The sequence below is a fragment of the Miniopterus natalensis genome, chromosome 5 (genome assembly GCF_054644295.1).
Source record: "Miniopterus natalensis isolate mMinNat1 chromosome 5, mMinNat1.hap1, whole genome shotgun sequence".
In the NCBI taxonomy this organism is placed as follows: domain Eukaryota; kingdom Metazoa; phylum Chordata; class Mammalia; order Chiroptera; family Miniopteridae; genus Miniopterus; species Miniopterus natalensis.
Window position 1 is genome coordinate 83,762,259 of NC_142085.1, and position 14,339 is coordinate 83,776,597.

General features: G+C 43.3%; 1 protein-coding gene across 1 annotated transcript in view; it reads right to left on the reverse strand.

Annotated features, from left to right (window-relative positions):
- SYNE1 (spectrin repeat containing nuclear envelope protein 1) overlaps window positions 1-14,339 on the reverse strand; it is a 346,443-nt gene that overhangs the window by 133,919 nt on the left and 198,185 nt on the right. The window contains exons 77-89 of the mRNA XM_087817695.1: window positions 13,396-13,733; window positions 13,035-13,179; window positions 11,875-12,093; window positions 10,854-11,113; window positions 10,426-10,591; window positions 9,937-10,092; window positions 8,788-8,940; window positions 8,001-8,183; window positions 7,298-7,435; window positions 3,456-3,641; window positions 3,150-3,272; window positions 2,737-2,919; window positions 1,316-1,459 (exon numbers count right to left, since the gene is read on the reverse strand). Coding sequence (XP_087673821.1) covers window positions 1,316-1,459; window positions 2,737-2,919; window positions 3,150-3,272; window positions 3,456-3,641; window positions 7,298-7,435; window positions 8,001-8,183; window positions 8,788-8,940; window positions 9,937-10,092; window positions 10,426-10,591; window positions 10,854-11,113; window positions 11,875-12,093; window positions 13,035-13,179; window positions 13,396-13,733 — 2,394 coding nt within the window. The remainder of the gene's footprint in view (window positions 1-1,315; window positions 1,460-2,736; window positions 2,920-3,149; window positions 3,273-3,455; window positions 3,642-7,297; window positions 7,436-8,000; window positions 8,184-8,787; window positions 8,941-9,936; window positions 10,093-10,425; window positions 10,592-10,853; window positions 11,114-11,874; window positions 12,094-13,034; window positions 13,180-13,395; window positions 13,734-14,339) is intronic.

Sequence of the window (14,339 nt, forward strand, 5' to 3'; positions counted from 1 at the left end):
TAAAAGGTAAGGTAAAAACTTTGAAAATTGTTTTGAAAAACAGAAAATCGTGGTAATGATAATTATTGTTATTCCAGAGAAGATTTTTTAAAAATATTTTCTGTGCTAGGCTAGAACAGTTGTTACAACAAAATTCTGGGTCTTAGAAAATGGGATTATAAATAGCTTCAAAATAGATTTACAATATATAGTCTAATGTCTGAGTTATATAAACAGTGGTTTCTGATATTTGCATAACATTTTCTTTTAACCAATGGCATAAGAGAAACAAATGTTAAAGTAGGTGATATCTACCATGTAGGAGTAAATGTACGTGGGGTATTTATTTACATTATTTTATAAATCATATATATATAAATGTGATTTATGCATTGGCTGTGTCAAGAAATTAAAGAATTGCATTTGGAGAGGGGAATGGTGAGATTTTTCCATCCATAAAAGGCAACAAATGAATCTTCTGAGACCCTCACTATGATGTTTGGTTTGTGAAAAATAAGTTTGTTGCTCCATGACAACAGAGTTAAAATAGAGCACATGGAAGGAGAAGCTAAATGTCCACCTCTGGCACAGAGAAATAAGACACCCCCCACCCCCAGGCACTTACCAGAATTCATGATGCTATGAGCCAGCCCCCAAGGGAAAGAGTAAATGTGACCTACATAGGAATTGACAAGCCAGGAAAGGAATTCACTGCCAAATATCAATGGGCTCGACACTCAAGGTCTATGATCTCTGAAACCAGGTCTGCACAAAGGGTGTCCAAGTCCTAAGCTCATAATGATGCCAACGGTACGAGGAAAGAGGCACTTCTGTAAATGGGAAGATGCTGAGAGGTACAGCCTGGAAGTCAACAAAACAAAGAATATGGCCCATTCTCTGATCTTGGTGAAAGGAGCTGAAACAACCAATATTTGAAAGAACAGATGCTTATAAAAATGTATGAAATATCCTTTCTTTTTAAAGAAGGTGATCAGGGCAGCAAGACTTTGAGCATTGCTGCTGCTTTCAGGCTTTAAGCACAGGGCTCAGCCTGGGTCTTGGTGTATTAACTGTGAGAATTCAGGTGCAGGAGACAGTCTCTGGGTCCCGGTTGAGAAATGTCATGAACAACATGCAAAGAAGTTTTGGAATCAAGGGGAAGACTCATGCTACTGGACCTTGGAAAGGATTGGCAAAAACAGCCCTCAAAATGCAAAGAGAGCTGAAGAGACTGCCCAAGAACACGTTATGCCAGAGAGAACCTTTCTCTTTGATTCACTAGAAACCAATCACAAGTTCTAACCAAGCCAGCATCCTGCCCGAGTTTCCGTCTCACCTCGTGCTGAGCAATCTGGGCTTGCAGCTCCTGGATGTTACTGGTGGCCACAGGCTTGTCCTCAATCTCTCGGTGAGCTCCTTCTATCAGCTTCTGGAGGTGCTGCATTTCTTGTTCATAGTGTTCATACTGCATCACAGCCTCCTTTGGGAAAAGAAAGACCACAGGAGTTACCTTTCAGTATCAGTAACTGTGTAAGCAATTCGTGCTGCTCTCTGCCAAACTACAGTCTTAACTCCTGGGGAATAACGAAATGATGGCTAGAATCCCTCGGAGACTCAAATCCTCAACTTTACTCAGGTATTTCAGAGCCTTCTTTTTAAAACACGTCGCCAAGATTATTCATGAACTCAAAGTAGTTAAGTGGCTAGACACTCCGTGTGCCCCCTACTCACAGCGCCCTGACGGTGGCAACGTCACGGCCGGACGCGGTGGGAAGCGGTATGAAAACCACGATTGCTTTATTTTTCCATCTAAACCATACTGAACACATGTGTAAGGCACTTGGTAAGAGCTGAAGTGGGGGGTAAAAAATTAATTAAGCATGACTTCTATCCCCAGGAATCTACTGTCTAACAGAGTGTAAGACAAGGAGTGAGGGTAACTGACCAAAGAGGCTGCTAGCAATGCAACCAGAGGGTATTTTTAAAAAATATATATCTTTATTGATTTCGGAGAGAGGAAAGGAGAGGGAGAGAGAGAGATAGAAACATCAATGATGAAAGAGTCATTGATCGGCTGCCTCCTGCACGCCCCCGACTGGGGATTGAGCCCGCAACTCGGGCATGTGCCCTGACCAGGAATTGAACCCCGATCTCCTGGATCCAAGGTCGATGCTCAACCGCTGAGCCACACCTGACTGGGCTGGAATTTTTGGATAAATATGGTGCAACATGAGTTGAAATGAGATATGAGGTAAATAGTGTTGTTGTATCTTCCCAGTAAATGATTTTTCTCTTATTAAAGAGACTAAGAGTTATCCTTTGGTGTACTTTCAGGCACAAAAATGCATTTAGTGCACCATTAAGCTGAAATATGAAAAAAAATTCTGCGATATATGCTAGCGGTAAGTCATATTACAAGGTTCTAGATGATTCTAGGATGAATTATGAAGTAAAAACACCGCTGAATATAAAATTAACCCATGTAAGTTGTCCTTATAAAAATATCGCTAAAAGGTAGTTCTCACCACCAGATATTTTTATAGAGCTTTCCCCAGGCTTTTGTGGGCGATCCACACAATAGCATTTCATCTCCTAATTTTACATACCCACAACACCTGTCACATTTAACACTCTGGGTGTGTTTGCAGGGCTGAGCCCACATGACGCTCAGCAAGGGAGCCCGTGACTTCTGGGCTGCGGCTGTGGTGCCGCTGGCGCGGGGACCCCCGCAGACCCAGGCTGGCCCCCCGCACGTGCCTGCAGGACGTTGCACTGCTGGATGGCGGCATGCTGCAGCCGGCTGGCCTCCTCCTGCAGCTGCAGGGCCGCGTGGCACAGCGGCAAGCTGGTGACCACGTCCTCGGGGATCCGGAGCGCGCTCTGGCAGGCCTGCACGGCGTGGACCTTGGGCTTCAGCGACTCCACCTCACACAGCAGGTGCTGAAAGTGCGAGTGCATAGTTCACGCATTTTATATTCAGGAGTTCCTTTCACAAGCAAGGGCCGCTCACATTGCAGCCCGTTTACCAGTTATAAACATTTTCCACGAAAGGTTACAAAAAACAAATGCCTACAGAGCTAAGAATGACCGCGTCTAGAAATCGCTTTTCCTCGCTCCCCCCTTTTAAAGCTGAGGCCCCCGCTCATCTCCCCTGAAGTGCTTCTGCTCACCTGCCGACGAGAGAGCTGCTCCTTGAGGCTGAGCCGTCCGGCCTCCGGAGAAGTCAGCGTGGCCTGCGCTTGCTCCAAGGCAACTTGCAGGTGTTTCAGCTCCGCCTCAAACTGGCTCATGTCCTGCAGAGGACAAAGCAACGCGGGTGTCAGGGCCGAGGCACCTGAAGTTCAAACTCATAGGGAGGGTAACATCAGGGGCCAGGAGGCCCCTCAGAGGGGAGCGCTACATCTCCGCCAGAAAACCACCAGTGTTTTTTAATGATGGACTTCTCAATTTAAATTATTATTATTCTTGCTTTTTACCTCGGCAGCATCTTGGAGATTCTGCGAACGCATTTTGATCACCTGCCGCAAGCCCTCGGTCTCCCGTCCCAGGTCGGCCACTTGCTGAAACATCTTTTCTGTGTAGTACACGCTAGCGAGGGACTGTAACTTCTCAGCCATTGCGTCCAGATCGCTGTGAATTTCTTCAGATTCCTCCAGCATGGTCTAGAGTGAACGATCAATATTCACAACACTGACAGGTAGGTGGAGAGGTACAGGTAATCAACGTGGACCATCAGACTGGGAAGGGAGTAGGGAAGACCTAACTCACACCTCCCATGGCCCTGGGGACGTGGGCGCTGTGTGCCCTCTTGGGTCTAATCTCCACACCCCTGCGCCCACTCCCCACCTACTATTATTCTCATTTCACAGAAAAAGAATCAAAGTTCAGAAACTGTAAACAATTTCCCAAGGCCACATGCTATTAAGTGTTGGACCACAAGGCCCAGGCTCTGTCCATCACCCCGAGAGGCCCCCTGGTGAGGGTCAGGACACGAATGTTCCAGCAGAGACAGTGCTCTACACATCGGGCAGCTTCATCAGGCTGCTGGGCCTCCTATCTTGCCTCATACTCATTTAAACTAAAGAGATGCACTCCAGCTCTCATATTCTACACCTAAGGTCTACGTGCGGATCAGTCTAAGGAATGAAAATAGGGCAAGAGCATTGCAAACAAACAAAAAACCTTTGATCACTCGCTTTAAGTGAGACAAGGGGGTAGACGCAACTTAGGGTCCCTGGAGGAACAGAACACGCTCTCGTCATTCAGGACGGGACCACCTACTGGGGTGACTAACACGGATGGGTTAATAACCATGTAACAGGCACTGCCCGGGAAAAGTGAAAGAGAAGCCAGGGTAAGGAAGGTAGAAACGGGACGGACTTGCAGCAAGGCTGGAGAAGGCTTCCTGGAAGAGTCACTCTGAGTGTCTGCACAGAGTCACGGGATGTCCGCCTTCTGACAGATGGGGAGGAAGGGGGCAGGCATTCCAGGCCGAGGGAGCAGCCAAGCCAAGGCACAGGGGGGAGTGAACACAAAGCGGGCAGGTACCGGGCCGAGTGGTGTACAAAGAGAAGTGGGAGGGGTGACATTATTCTTAAGCCACAGACCCTGATTTTTTAAAATAGAGCACATTTTTTTCTCACAATAAACAGTCTATACGGGGGAGGGAGCAAATGTAGGTTTACAGTTATAATACAAATAAATAATACAATAATTAATAAATAATAATACAAGAATAAACTCTGTGCTTCCCATACTCACAACTGTAAACCCACTTTTGCCCACCCCCGCATTTGTATAAATAAAAGATTCCCTAGTCCCAGACCTGAGAGAGAAATTCAAGCCGAGCTGCTGCTACGTGTGGATATAGCTCTAGGTAATTTAGATCGTAACCCACCTACAAGTTTGCATCTTCCTCTTTCACCTGACACTGGCAACGTGCATTTTCTCTCTGTGCACTGTTTCTGGATAAAGTTGGGCGCCTTTAATTCCTGAGGCGGGGACAGGAGCTCCCTGGAACGGTGCGTGCAGGCCGAGTTCTCTCCTGAGCGTCCGTGTGAAATAACCACCCACACCCACTGTCTGTCCATCTGCACTCAACCCACCCAGCTGCCCAAGTCAGAAAAACAGGGCCGTTGCCCTTGGCCCCTCCCTCCCTTCCACTTGCAGCCACAGACTCCGGTCCAGGATTCCAGCTCAGTAAAGCCCTTGCTCCTGTCTTCTCGCAGCCTCCAGAGAGGCCCTGTCCCTTCCTCCTGGAACACTACAGCCACCTTCTGTGTCGTCTTCTCATCATCAACCTGCTCGTGCCCACAGGCTGCTAAGTCATCTTCCTTAAACGCAAGTCTGTACTTGTCACTTGCCTGCAGAATATCTGTCAAGGGCCTCGGAGTGAGTTTAGGATCAAGTCCAAGTGCTTATCGGGCTCCCAGGATCTGTCTTTTCCTTTGCTCTCTGTTCTTGTCTCCAAGACCTCTCTTCTCCGGCACCTTCCAGCGGGCCAAGCAGGGCTCCCCTCACTCTCACAACTACAGAAGGAGGCTGGCTGTCTCCCAGGACTCAGCCCAGAATCGCCTTTTCCTGAGAAGGCTCAACCGTCTTCTCAAACCCCGGCAGTCTGGGTGGAGCGCCCTCCTGGGGGCTCCTTCAGCACCTTGGCCCCTCAGTGCCTGCATTATCTCAGGGCGCTGGAACTGTCCAGATCTGCCTCTATCTCCTTCCTCCCTTTAATGATCAACTCCCCGGGGGCTGGGACAGGAAATATTGTTAGTACTTCAAATGCCAACTTCAATTCCTACCTTTGCAAAATACCTTATAAATGTTTGTTGAATAAACAAATGAGTATAGCAGTTTTTTAGAAGAAAGAGCCTTAATCACCATTTTAAAGACTGCGTTATATTCCATTATATCCAAAAATTTACTCAGAAAAATGAGTTGACATTTAAGTTTCCTTTAAAATTCCACTCCAGTGATTAATACTGCATGAAATATTTTCTACAGTTTGGATTACAGAGTAGAAACATTTTGATGATCATGATTTGTTTTGCCAATTGTTTTTCAAAGAGCTTTTACCAAGTTCCCAGGAGTGTTTGAGAGCTCTTGCTTCCTTAAATATGAACTTTAAAAGAACAGTGTTAACTCGATAGTCAAAACACTTTCTCTCTCTTACATTTGCATTTCTAGATTTCTAATGAGACTGAGTATTTTTTCATTGTTTACAACCAGTTATAACTTAAGTCTTGTATGTTACTATATAAGCATATCCTCAAATAGAAGACTGGAGTTGTTTAAGGAGGATTTCTTGAAAACAGTATGTGCGAGTGATTGGAAATAAAGATTGTAGATACAGGGAAACCAATTAGAAGCCTGTTAAAGCAGCCCGAGTTGAAAAAGAAGCTCTGATCTAGAACCCTGTCAACCGGAATGGGAAAGGGGCTGGATTTAAAACACATGAGTATACAGAAATCAAAATAAAAGAGAAAATCTAAAATACTTGAGGATATCCATGTAACTTAAAAAGCATTCTGCATTTTATTGCAAGATAACTGGGCTACTAGATATCTATGTCTGATTCAAACCTAAATTATAAAAGAATGAAATAATTTCCTGGATGACACAACCCACAGAAAATATCAGAGGAAATGAAGCAATGCGGCCACCTTGTGATGTGGGCTCATTGCTGGTGCCCAGCTGACCCTGCTTCCTGTGGAAGCCAGGCGGCCGAGGCTAGGGGAGGGCTGAGGAGGAGGCGTGAGAGCTCAAGGCCCACGTGTCAGATAATGCGCGTGGTAATGTCTGCACACGAGTTACACCATCTGATCCTCGTAATAATTCTGCAATATAAATCGTTACATCTCCATCTTACTGGTGAGAAGTCTGAATCTAGAGAGAGAAAGGAGTTTCCTCCAAATCACACCACCCTAAATGGCAGAGCTTGGTTTTCCCATCAGTCTGACCCTGGCTTACATAATCTTTCTATATGTCACAGCATCTTTCATCAGGAAGGATTCCCCACCACATCCCTGCATATAACTGTTCCAAAGAAGCTGCACAAAAGGGACTGGTTATTTTTGGTCTTGGGAAAGGAAAGTCTAGGGGAGATAGAGGACATCCATTCATTTATACAGTTTTAGCAAATTTCATGTGTAGGTACTTTCTTTTAAACCACTGGACAAGTAGTAGGGCTACCTTAGCTTTCTTTTTTTCTCTGGCACCTACAATCATTTGACATTACAGCCTTCTAAATTTTCTCAGTCTAGCCAGTTAAATTAAATTTTTCTCTTAGTTACTCTTTGAAAATTATTTTTCCCAAAGTTACCTGATGTGAAATGTATTGTTCCCGAAGTTGTTTCGCAGAATTCCACACGATCTTTCCATGTACCAAGATTTTAGCTTTGTCAATCCACTTCAAAATCAATTCAAGCATTTCATTGCATTCTTCTAAATGTGATGATGCCTAAAAAATCATTAACATTCAGATAACAAATGTGACCTCTACTTGAGCTACTCATCGGTCTTCTGTCACTCTTTGGATACGGTAGTCGTGGGGGTTAATCCATTATAATATCTGAGATATTTAAAGTGTCAACATGAGAAACATTCAAACCCATAGAGAATTTTTATTAGTTTATTGGAGCTAAACTGACAACACATGCCAGGGAGCAAGATCTCAAAGTTCCACAGAAAAACAGTTCTGTAGCTTCTTCTAAAAATTGAGGTGGGGACTTAAGGAAGACTGGAGCAGACAGGAAGGTAGTGATTGGATTACAGGACGGTTAACAAGATTATATGCTCTCTTGAGGGTGGTTATGTGTTTTTTAAAGGTGTGCTATCCTAGATGCACAAGAACAATGGATAGGGCTGGCTTAAAACTGTTCACTAAAGAAGTTACAGGCCTGGGTTAGGACCTGCTCAGTTAGGAATTTATGATCAGATCACCCTGCGAGGTTACTTTCAATAGAGAAAAACAGAACACAGAATTTCTGCGCTTGAAAATTATGATTCTGGCCTGGAAAACGTACCTGACTGAGCTTCGAGAACCGATTCTCAGCCTGTCTAACAGTCTGCAGGTGAAGTTCGGTCAGTTTTCCTATCTTCTTGGTCAGTGGTCTCCCCAGTTGGCCATTCTGTTCCGAGAACTTCTGTACTGCTTCATCCAGTTCCACCAACTTTAAATTACAGGCATCTAATTCCTCCCCGAGCTCCTAGATGGCCATCCAAAAGAAAGAACATTAGACTACAGAAATGAATTTCTCCAGATTTTTCAAGATCAGAAGGATGATATTAAATGATGTTTGTGTAAGACAAATACTATAAGGAGTAATTCTACCATGATTAGGTCATTTCTATTTCTTTGGTTAGGAAGACAGAGCCGGATGTTTTGCAACCCTGGTGTTTATTTCTTATGAGGCTGAGAGAGCTAATATTTTCCTTCTGCCCCACCCAAAAAGGATTAGTCACTTAAGTCATCGGTGGAGAACTCAGATTTAGCTCCCAAGAAAGAACATCCTTCATTGTGGAACTAACGTATTGTATTCCTAGCTCATTTACTTCTCTGACACTTTTCCTGCTTACCCACACGTGCATGTATGTTTATCACAAAGTTCAATGTGATGATAAATTATACCATGTAGAGAGGTCTGTGCTATCATCTTCATACAATTTCTTTATTGCTTCTCTTTTACTAGCTGTTTTTAATGAAGCTTGCTGATCAAGAAAGTTCTTTCTTATACCCTCTAAATGAACTAACTCCAAAAAAGACTAAATTTAGTCAGTAGCATCCCTTATGTTTCCAGTTCTCTTCCTTACCTTTTGGTCAGTTTTTGCTTGAACTAAGTTATCTGTCTTTGCTCTCAGCTTAGTTAGAATAGCTGTGAGATCTTTGGTGATCTTCTGAATTTGCCGGCCGAATTCTTGGCTCGTGGCCTTGCTCTGTTCAGCTTGTTTTACTTTGTCTTGGATCTAAATAATCAGTGAGAACAGCAAAACCAACCATGGTTAAAACTGGGTAACAGAGATGGACCACCTCCATGTGGAGATGTTGAGAGATTTCAGGCGATTCGTGCTGCTCTGGCATTGAGGAGCTTTGTCAAACCAGCCACATGCAGTGACAAACTCACATGGTTTTCCACGCAGCCTCACTTCTCCCATCTTTATGCATCCACTGCATGTTTTTCTGTTGCTCCTTCAGCAAAGGAACAAGCAATGCACGTGCAGCGATTCACTCATCAAATATTTAGAGTATTCACAGATGGCAGGGCAGATAGCTGAGTTTGAATCTGTTTCCTAACACTGACCTGGAGCACACAGACTCCTCTAAACCTTTTCTTCATAGCATGAAAAACTCTTCCAGGTAACTGGAACACACACATTTGTTTCCAAGCACCTTTTCGTAAGAGGCTGGTAATGATCTGGTAACCCCTTTTCTAACTTGGCCATTACATCCCTACGGTTTGAACAAAAAGCATGATGCACCTCTGGTGGAAGGGAGGTGAAAAACAGCAGGTAACGTTTGCAAGTTTCTAACGGCCTTGGGTGGCCTTCATCACAAATATTCATACTTTTGCTTATAATAAAATGCCGAAGAAGCGATATTCTCTTTATATAAACGAAAGGCTAAAATTCATAGAAGGGTGACTGGTAGCCTCTAGGTTCTAAATAAATATTTGTTGGACACACAATATATATCTTATTTTGTTGTTGTTGTTTCTTTAAGTCCCTTTTTTGGAAAAAGGGAAAGCAGATACGTTATGGTTCATTATCTGACATTATTGCTCATATCATCTGATATGTGCTGCTATTTTTTTTGCCTATGATGAAGACCTCTAATTTAACAGTATTGTTTTATGCCGAGAAGTTTTTAATCCTGTTTCCATGAGGAGGTACTTGTGAAAATCAAGACTCTCGCACAAGAGCACGGGGCCCATGGGAGCACAGCAGCCGCCTGGGCCGGCTCACCTGGTCGTGCACGGTTCCCAGCTGCAGAGCTGCCTCCGCCAGCTGCAGGGAGAGCTCGGAGGGCAGGACCGCGTACCGACCCAGGTACCGGCTCTTCTGCTCTTCAGCTACTTTCTCCATGTTCTGTCGGTGGTTTGTGGCTTCTGTTAGGAGCATCTGAAGGAAAGACAAAATGAGAAATTTCTGGGAGCCCAAGGAAATGTCCATGGGTACAGAGACAAGGTGACACACTGTCCATCAGTTCGGGATTAGGTGTGGAGTTAGAGGAACACCTTAAGAAAAACCAAACGTTTCTCTAGTCTCTGGATAAGAAACATGTGCACTTTATACAGAACAATCCCACGAAATCAGGCTGAAAAAGCCTTTTATGCAATATATTTCTGAAAAATTTTAATTCAGTGTTTCATTGAATATAAACAAATATGTCAGATTAAAATCAGGGCCTTATTTTTTAAATGATGGGTACAGGGAATGAGGAGAGTTTTATACCTGAAGTTCTTCAAGTTGGGCATCTATTTCTATTGTTGGATTCCCCAAATATTCCTTTGTTTCCCGAACCCACGATTTCACAGAATTGATGTGAGTCTCCACCGCATCCCGGTCCTTCAGCTCCTGCTTCAGCAGCTTCCCGCTGCGCCTCACCTCCTCCTGCAGGCTTTACAGGGAGAGAGCAGACAGGGAGGGAGCTGGAAATGAAAGGAAGCCCCTAGAACACAGCACTGCACTATCAGAAAAGGATGTTTGCATTTGCCAGATAAATAACTGAAGAGCTGAGAAAAATGGAAAGCAGGGGTGATGGGAACAGATCCTCCTCATTGTAAGGTGGCGTGATGGAGCACCCCCAGACTCTAAAGCCACGCTCCTCCCTTTGGGTCATGGCCAAGTTCAGCGACAGAGAATGAGAGGTGTGTAATTACCTCAGGCACCGGTCTTGCAGGGCTGTGATTTCCCGCATAACAGGTGGCTCTTCCCCAGGGGATGGCGTGGCCCCGTCCGGGAGCATGCTCAGCGCTTGCTGCCTCAGCATGCCCAGGGCCGACTGCTGCTGTTCCAGCTCCAGGGTGAATGTGTCATGATGTTCCAGCAGAGTTAAGAGTTCTGCATGGGAGGCTTTCTCTGCTGAACATCCCGGTAATTTATCTTGCAGCTGATCAATCATTTCGGTGGCTTTTATAACCTGGTGAAAAATGCATGTACTATGAAGCTCAAAAATAAATTGAAAAACTGGGGCAACGCCCATGAATGCCACATTTGACACTAATGCACCAAAGCTCATTGAAGATGATGGTGTAAACTCTAAATTTCAAGAAACTGAAACCCGGACAATCTTCTAAACATGAAAGGAAAGGCTATCTTTATAATCCTGGGCTTAAAGCTTTAAAATCAAGATAATATCAGGGCACTCAGAGACTGCATATCATAGAAAAAGTTTTGTGGGTTTTTTTAACTAAAAGACAAATGAAAAGCTCTCTCTATTATTCAAGTGAACACAAGTTATAAAGGAAGATGAGACTTAAAATATTAAATCCCACTTAAAAGATGAAAGAAATTAACATAGGACTTGGGAAATGAGTTAAATTCCTGCGTATTTCCACGGTAAAGAAAAAGCATTTTGACATTTTTGGGGGCCAGGTAAGAAAGTTTCACTAAGATTTCAGCAAATGGAGGAAGGTGGTGTGTCCCCCTTCAAAGTTTAGTTTCTTGGTTTTCTAATTAAAATAATTGGACCCTGACTTGGGACTAAATTGCACATTGCACACTGCATACTGTTTCACAGTTTGGGTTTCATGTCATTGAAACAGTGATGAGAAAAAAGCTTTTAACTTTCATCAAGCCAATTTTTTTTTAAAAAAAGAGCAAGAGCAAGATACTGCTTTTCAAAACACATGATCACCAGGGAGGAAAGAATCACTTGAGCCCATCAATACAGGACATTACCTTATTGTTGAAATTCTTCCACTCATCCACTGCATCTTCCAGGATCTTCTCCTGGTCCTGGGCCACAGCCCGGAGCCGGGCCCAGCGCTGCCAGACTGTGGTCATCGACCTGCCTATGGTTGCTTTGCTTGCGTCGTTTCCAACTTTTTCCAGCTGTGAAGCTTTACCCTCTAGGGCCACAATTTTCTCGTGGAAAGAATGAACCAATGACACTAAAGCCTAAAGGTAGGGGAGGAGAAAAGGGGTAGGGGAGAGATTTTTTTCAAAAGTTCTATGGGTTTGGGTAAAGCCCAAAATTACCTTGCAAAAGGAAATGTTCCAACATATGTTCTTTTAACTCTGGTAGCTCTCACCTTGACATTGCATGCTTAATTGAGTCAGGCTTCAATTTTTTAAAAAAGGGAAGGTGAAAGTTTATTTATGAAAAATGAAAGTTTATTTGCTACTTGAAATGAAATCCTCCCATTTTTAAAAAGCAGCAAAAACATAAGGGAACTGAATTTAGTATTTTAGGATGTTACATTCTACCTTATATTGCCGTGACATATGAGAGCGACTCAGCTATTAATTTCATTTATTTTTTGTTAATTCTCACCCCGAAGATATTTTTTTTTATTTTTAGAGAGAGTGGAAGGGAGGGAGGGGGGAGAGAGACACAGAGAGAGAGAAACATTGATGTGAGAGAGAAACACCGATTGGTTGCCTCCCACACACATTCCAACTGGGGCCAGGGAATGAACCTGCAACCCAGGTACATGCCCTTGACTGGACTCGAACCCAAGACCCTTTGGTGCTCAGGCAGACAATCTAACCACTGAGCCACACCAGCTAGGGCTCAGTTATTAATTTTTAAATTGTATTTGAATTAATCTAAGCTATCACCAGAAAGTATTTACTGGAATTCACTGTGTTATACTTTATCAGAAGCATTGCTCTGACTGTCTTTTTAAACCCAGCCATGCATTTCCAACTGAAACCCTAAAAACGTGACAACATTTAATTAAGTTAAAACTGTGACGAAGCGTAGCTAATGTACCCTTTTCATATTTAAGGAACCCAGGTGGAAATGAAGATGTATTGACCTGATTCTGGAACTATCTTATTACAGAGACCCATTACAAAGACAATCAAAGGACATTAAAAACATCAACAAAATTAACCTTGTGTTCTGACAATTTTTCTCCTGCTTCATGACTGGAAGACGTCTTCAACAAAGAAAATCCAGACAATTTCTTTTCTGCATCATTCATCAGTTCGATAACCTCTTCCCTTGCTTTCTGGTAATCCTGCCACTGAGCTGCACACCTTGAAAAAATCCAACAAAAGTCAATAAGCAATTTCAAATCACAATCACACATTTCTGTGCAAAGCTCTTATGTCAGTATGTCTGAAGGTACTTAAGAGAGCAGAATGAATTTATGTGTGGAGGTACATTGTTAATATATTACTGTTTTCTGTGTGAAAATTCATTTCAAAACATCATATTTTACTAGAATTTAGAGATGGAAACAACTCCAATACCTCTGCAAGAGCTCTAACTGGGTGTGTGAGTCCTGGATTATCCTTCGGCTCTTCTCCTCCAGGGAAGTCATCTTCTGAGCTAGGTCCTCTTTTGCAGTTGACTTGATGAGTGGGTCCAGGTTGGCTACCAGGCCTCGGAGCTCCTCCAGGTTACTCTGGAACTGATCCTCTGCACTAAAAAATTCTGTGTGGCTTTTGAGATTTTCCTCTGCACTCTCCACGTCGAGGCCGTTGCCTGCCAGCTGTAGCATTTCATGGGCATCCTCAAGCCAGTCGCTCGCTGCTTGAAACACTTGATAGTACCTTTGACATTGACTATATATTTGAGTCAATGTAGCCTGAAACATAGTAATTACACAAACAATCAACCCTCAATCGGAGTGTGTTTGCAGGAAATATTTTAATTTTTCCATTTCTTTCCCAGTCCTTTGTCATGTGGATGTATGCGTATAGGTGAATTAAAAAGATGGTGGAATTTTTGTGGTGTAATCCATTATTTCCTTTATTTTTCCTTCTGCTAATCTTGCTATAATTTTGTTATTATAGATGAAATAAGTAAACAAGGACAGAAATAAAAATAGAAATTTATACTGGTATCTTGACTAATTCTAGGACTTCCCTCTCTCTCATATATGTATGTTACAACGTATATGTAATGCTTAGTAATATGTGGAAGACTGAATATTTACCAAAGTGAAATACGGCCTCAGCTGGTTAGAAGTGTAATGACACCCGTGGCCTGTAAACCAGTACAGCCACTGTGTCAGTTCCTCAAGAAATTCAATAGAGCCACCACAGCATCCAGCAATCCCACCTCTGGGTACTTATCCAAAGGAAACGAAATCGTCATCTTAAAGAGATATATGCCCACGTCCTATGCATGCTCTCATTTCTTTGTTATCCCCAAGTGAAGTCATGGTGCTTTTTCGTCTTGCTTCTGCGAT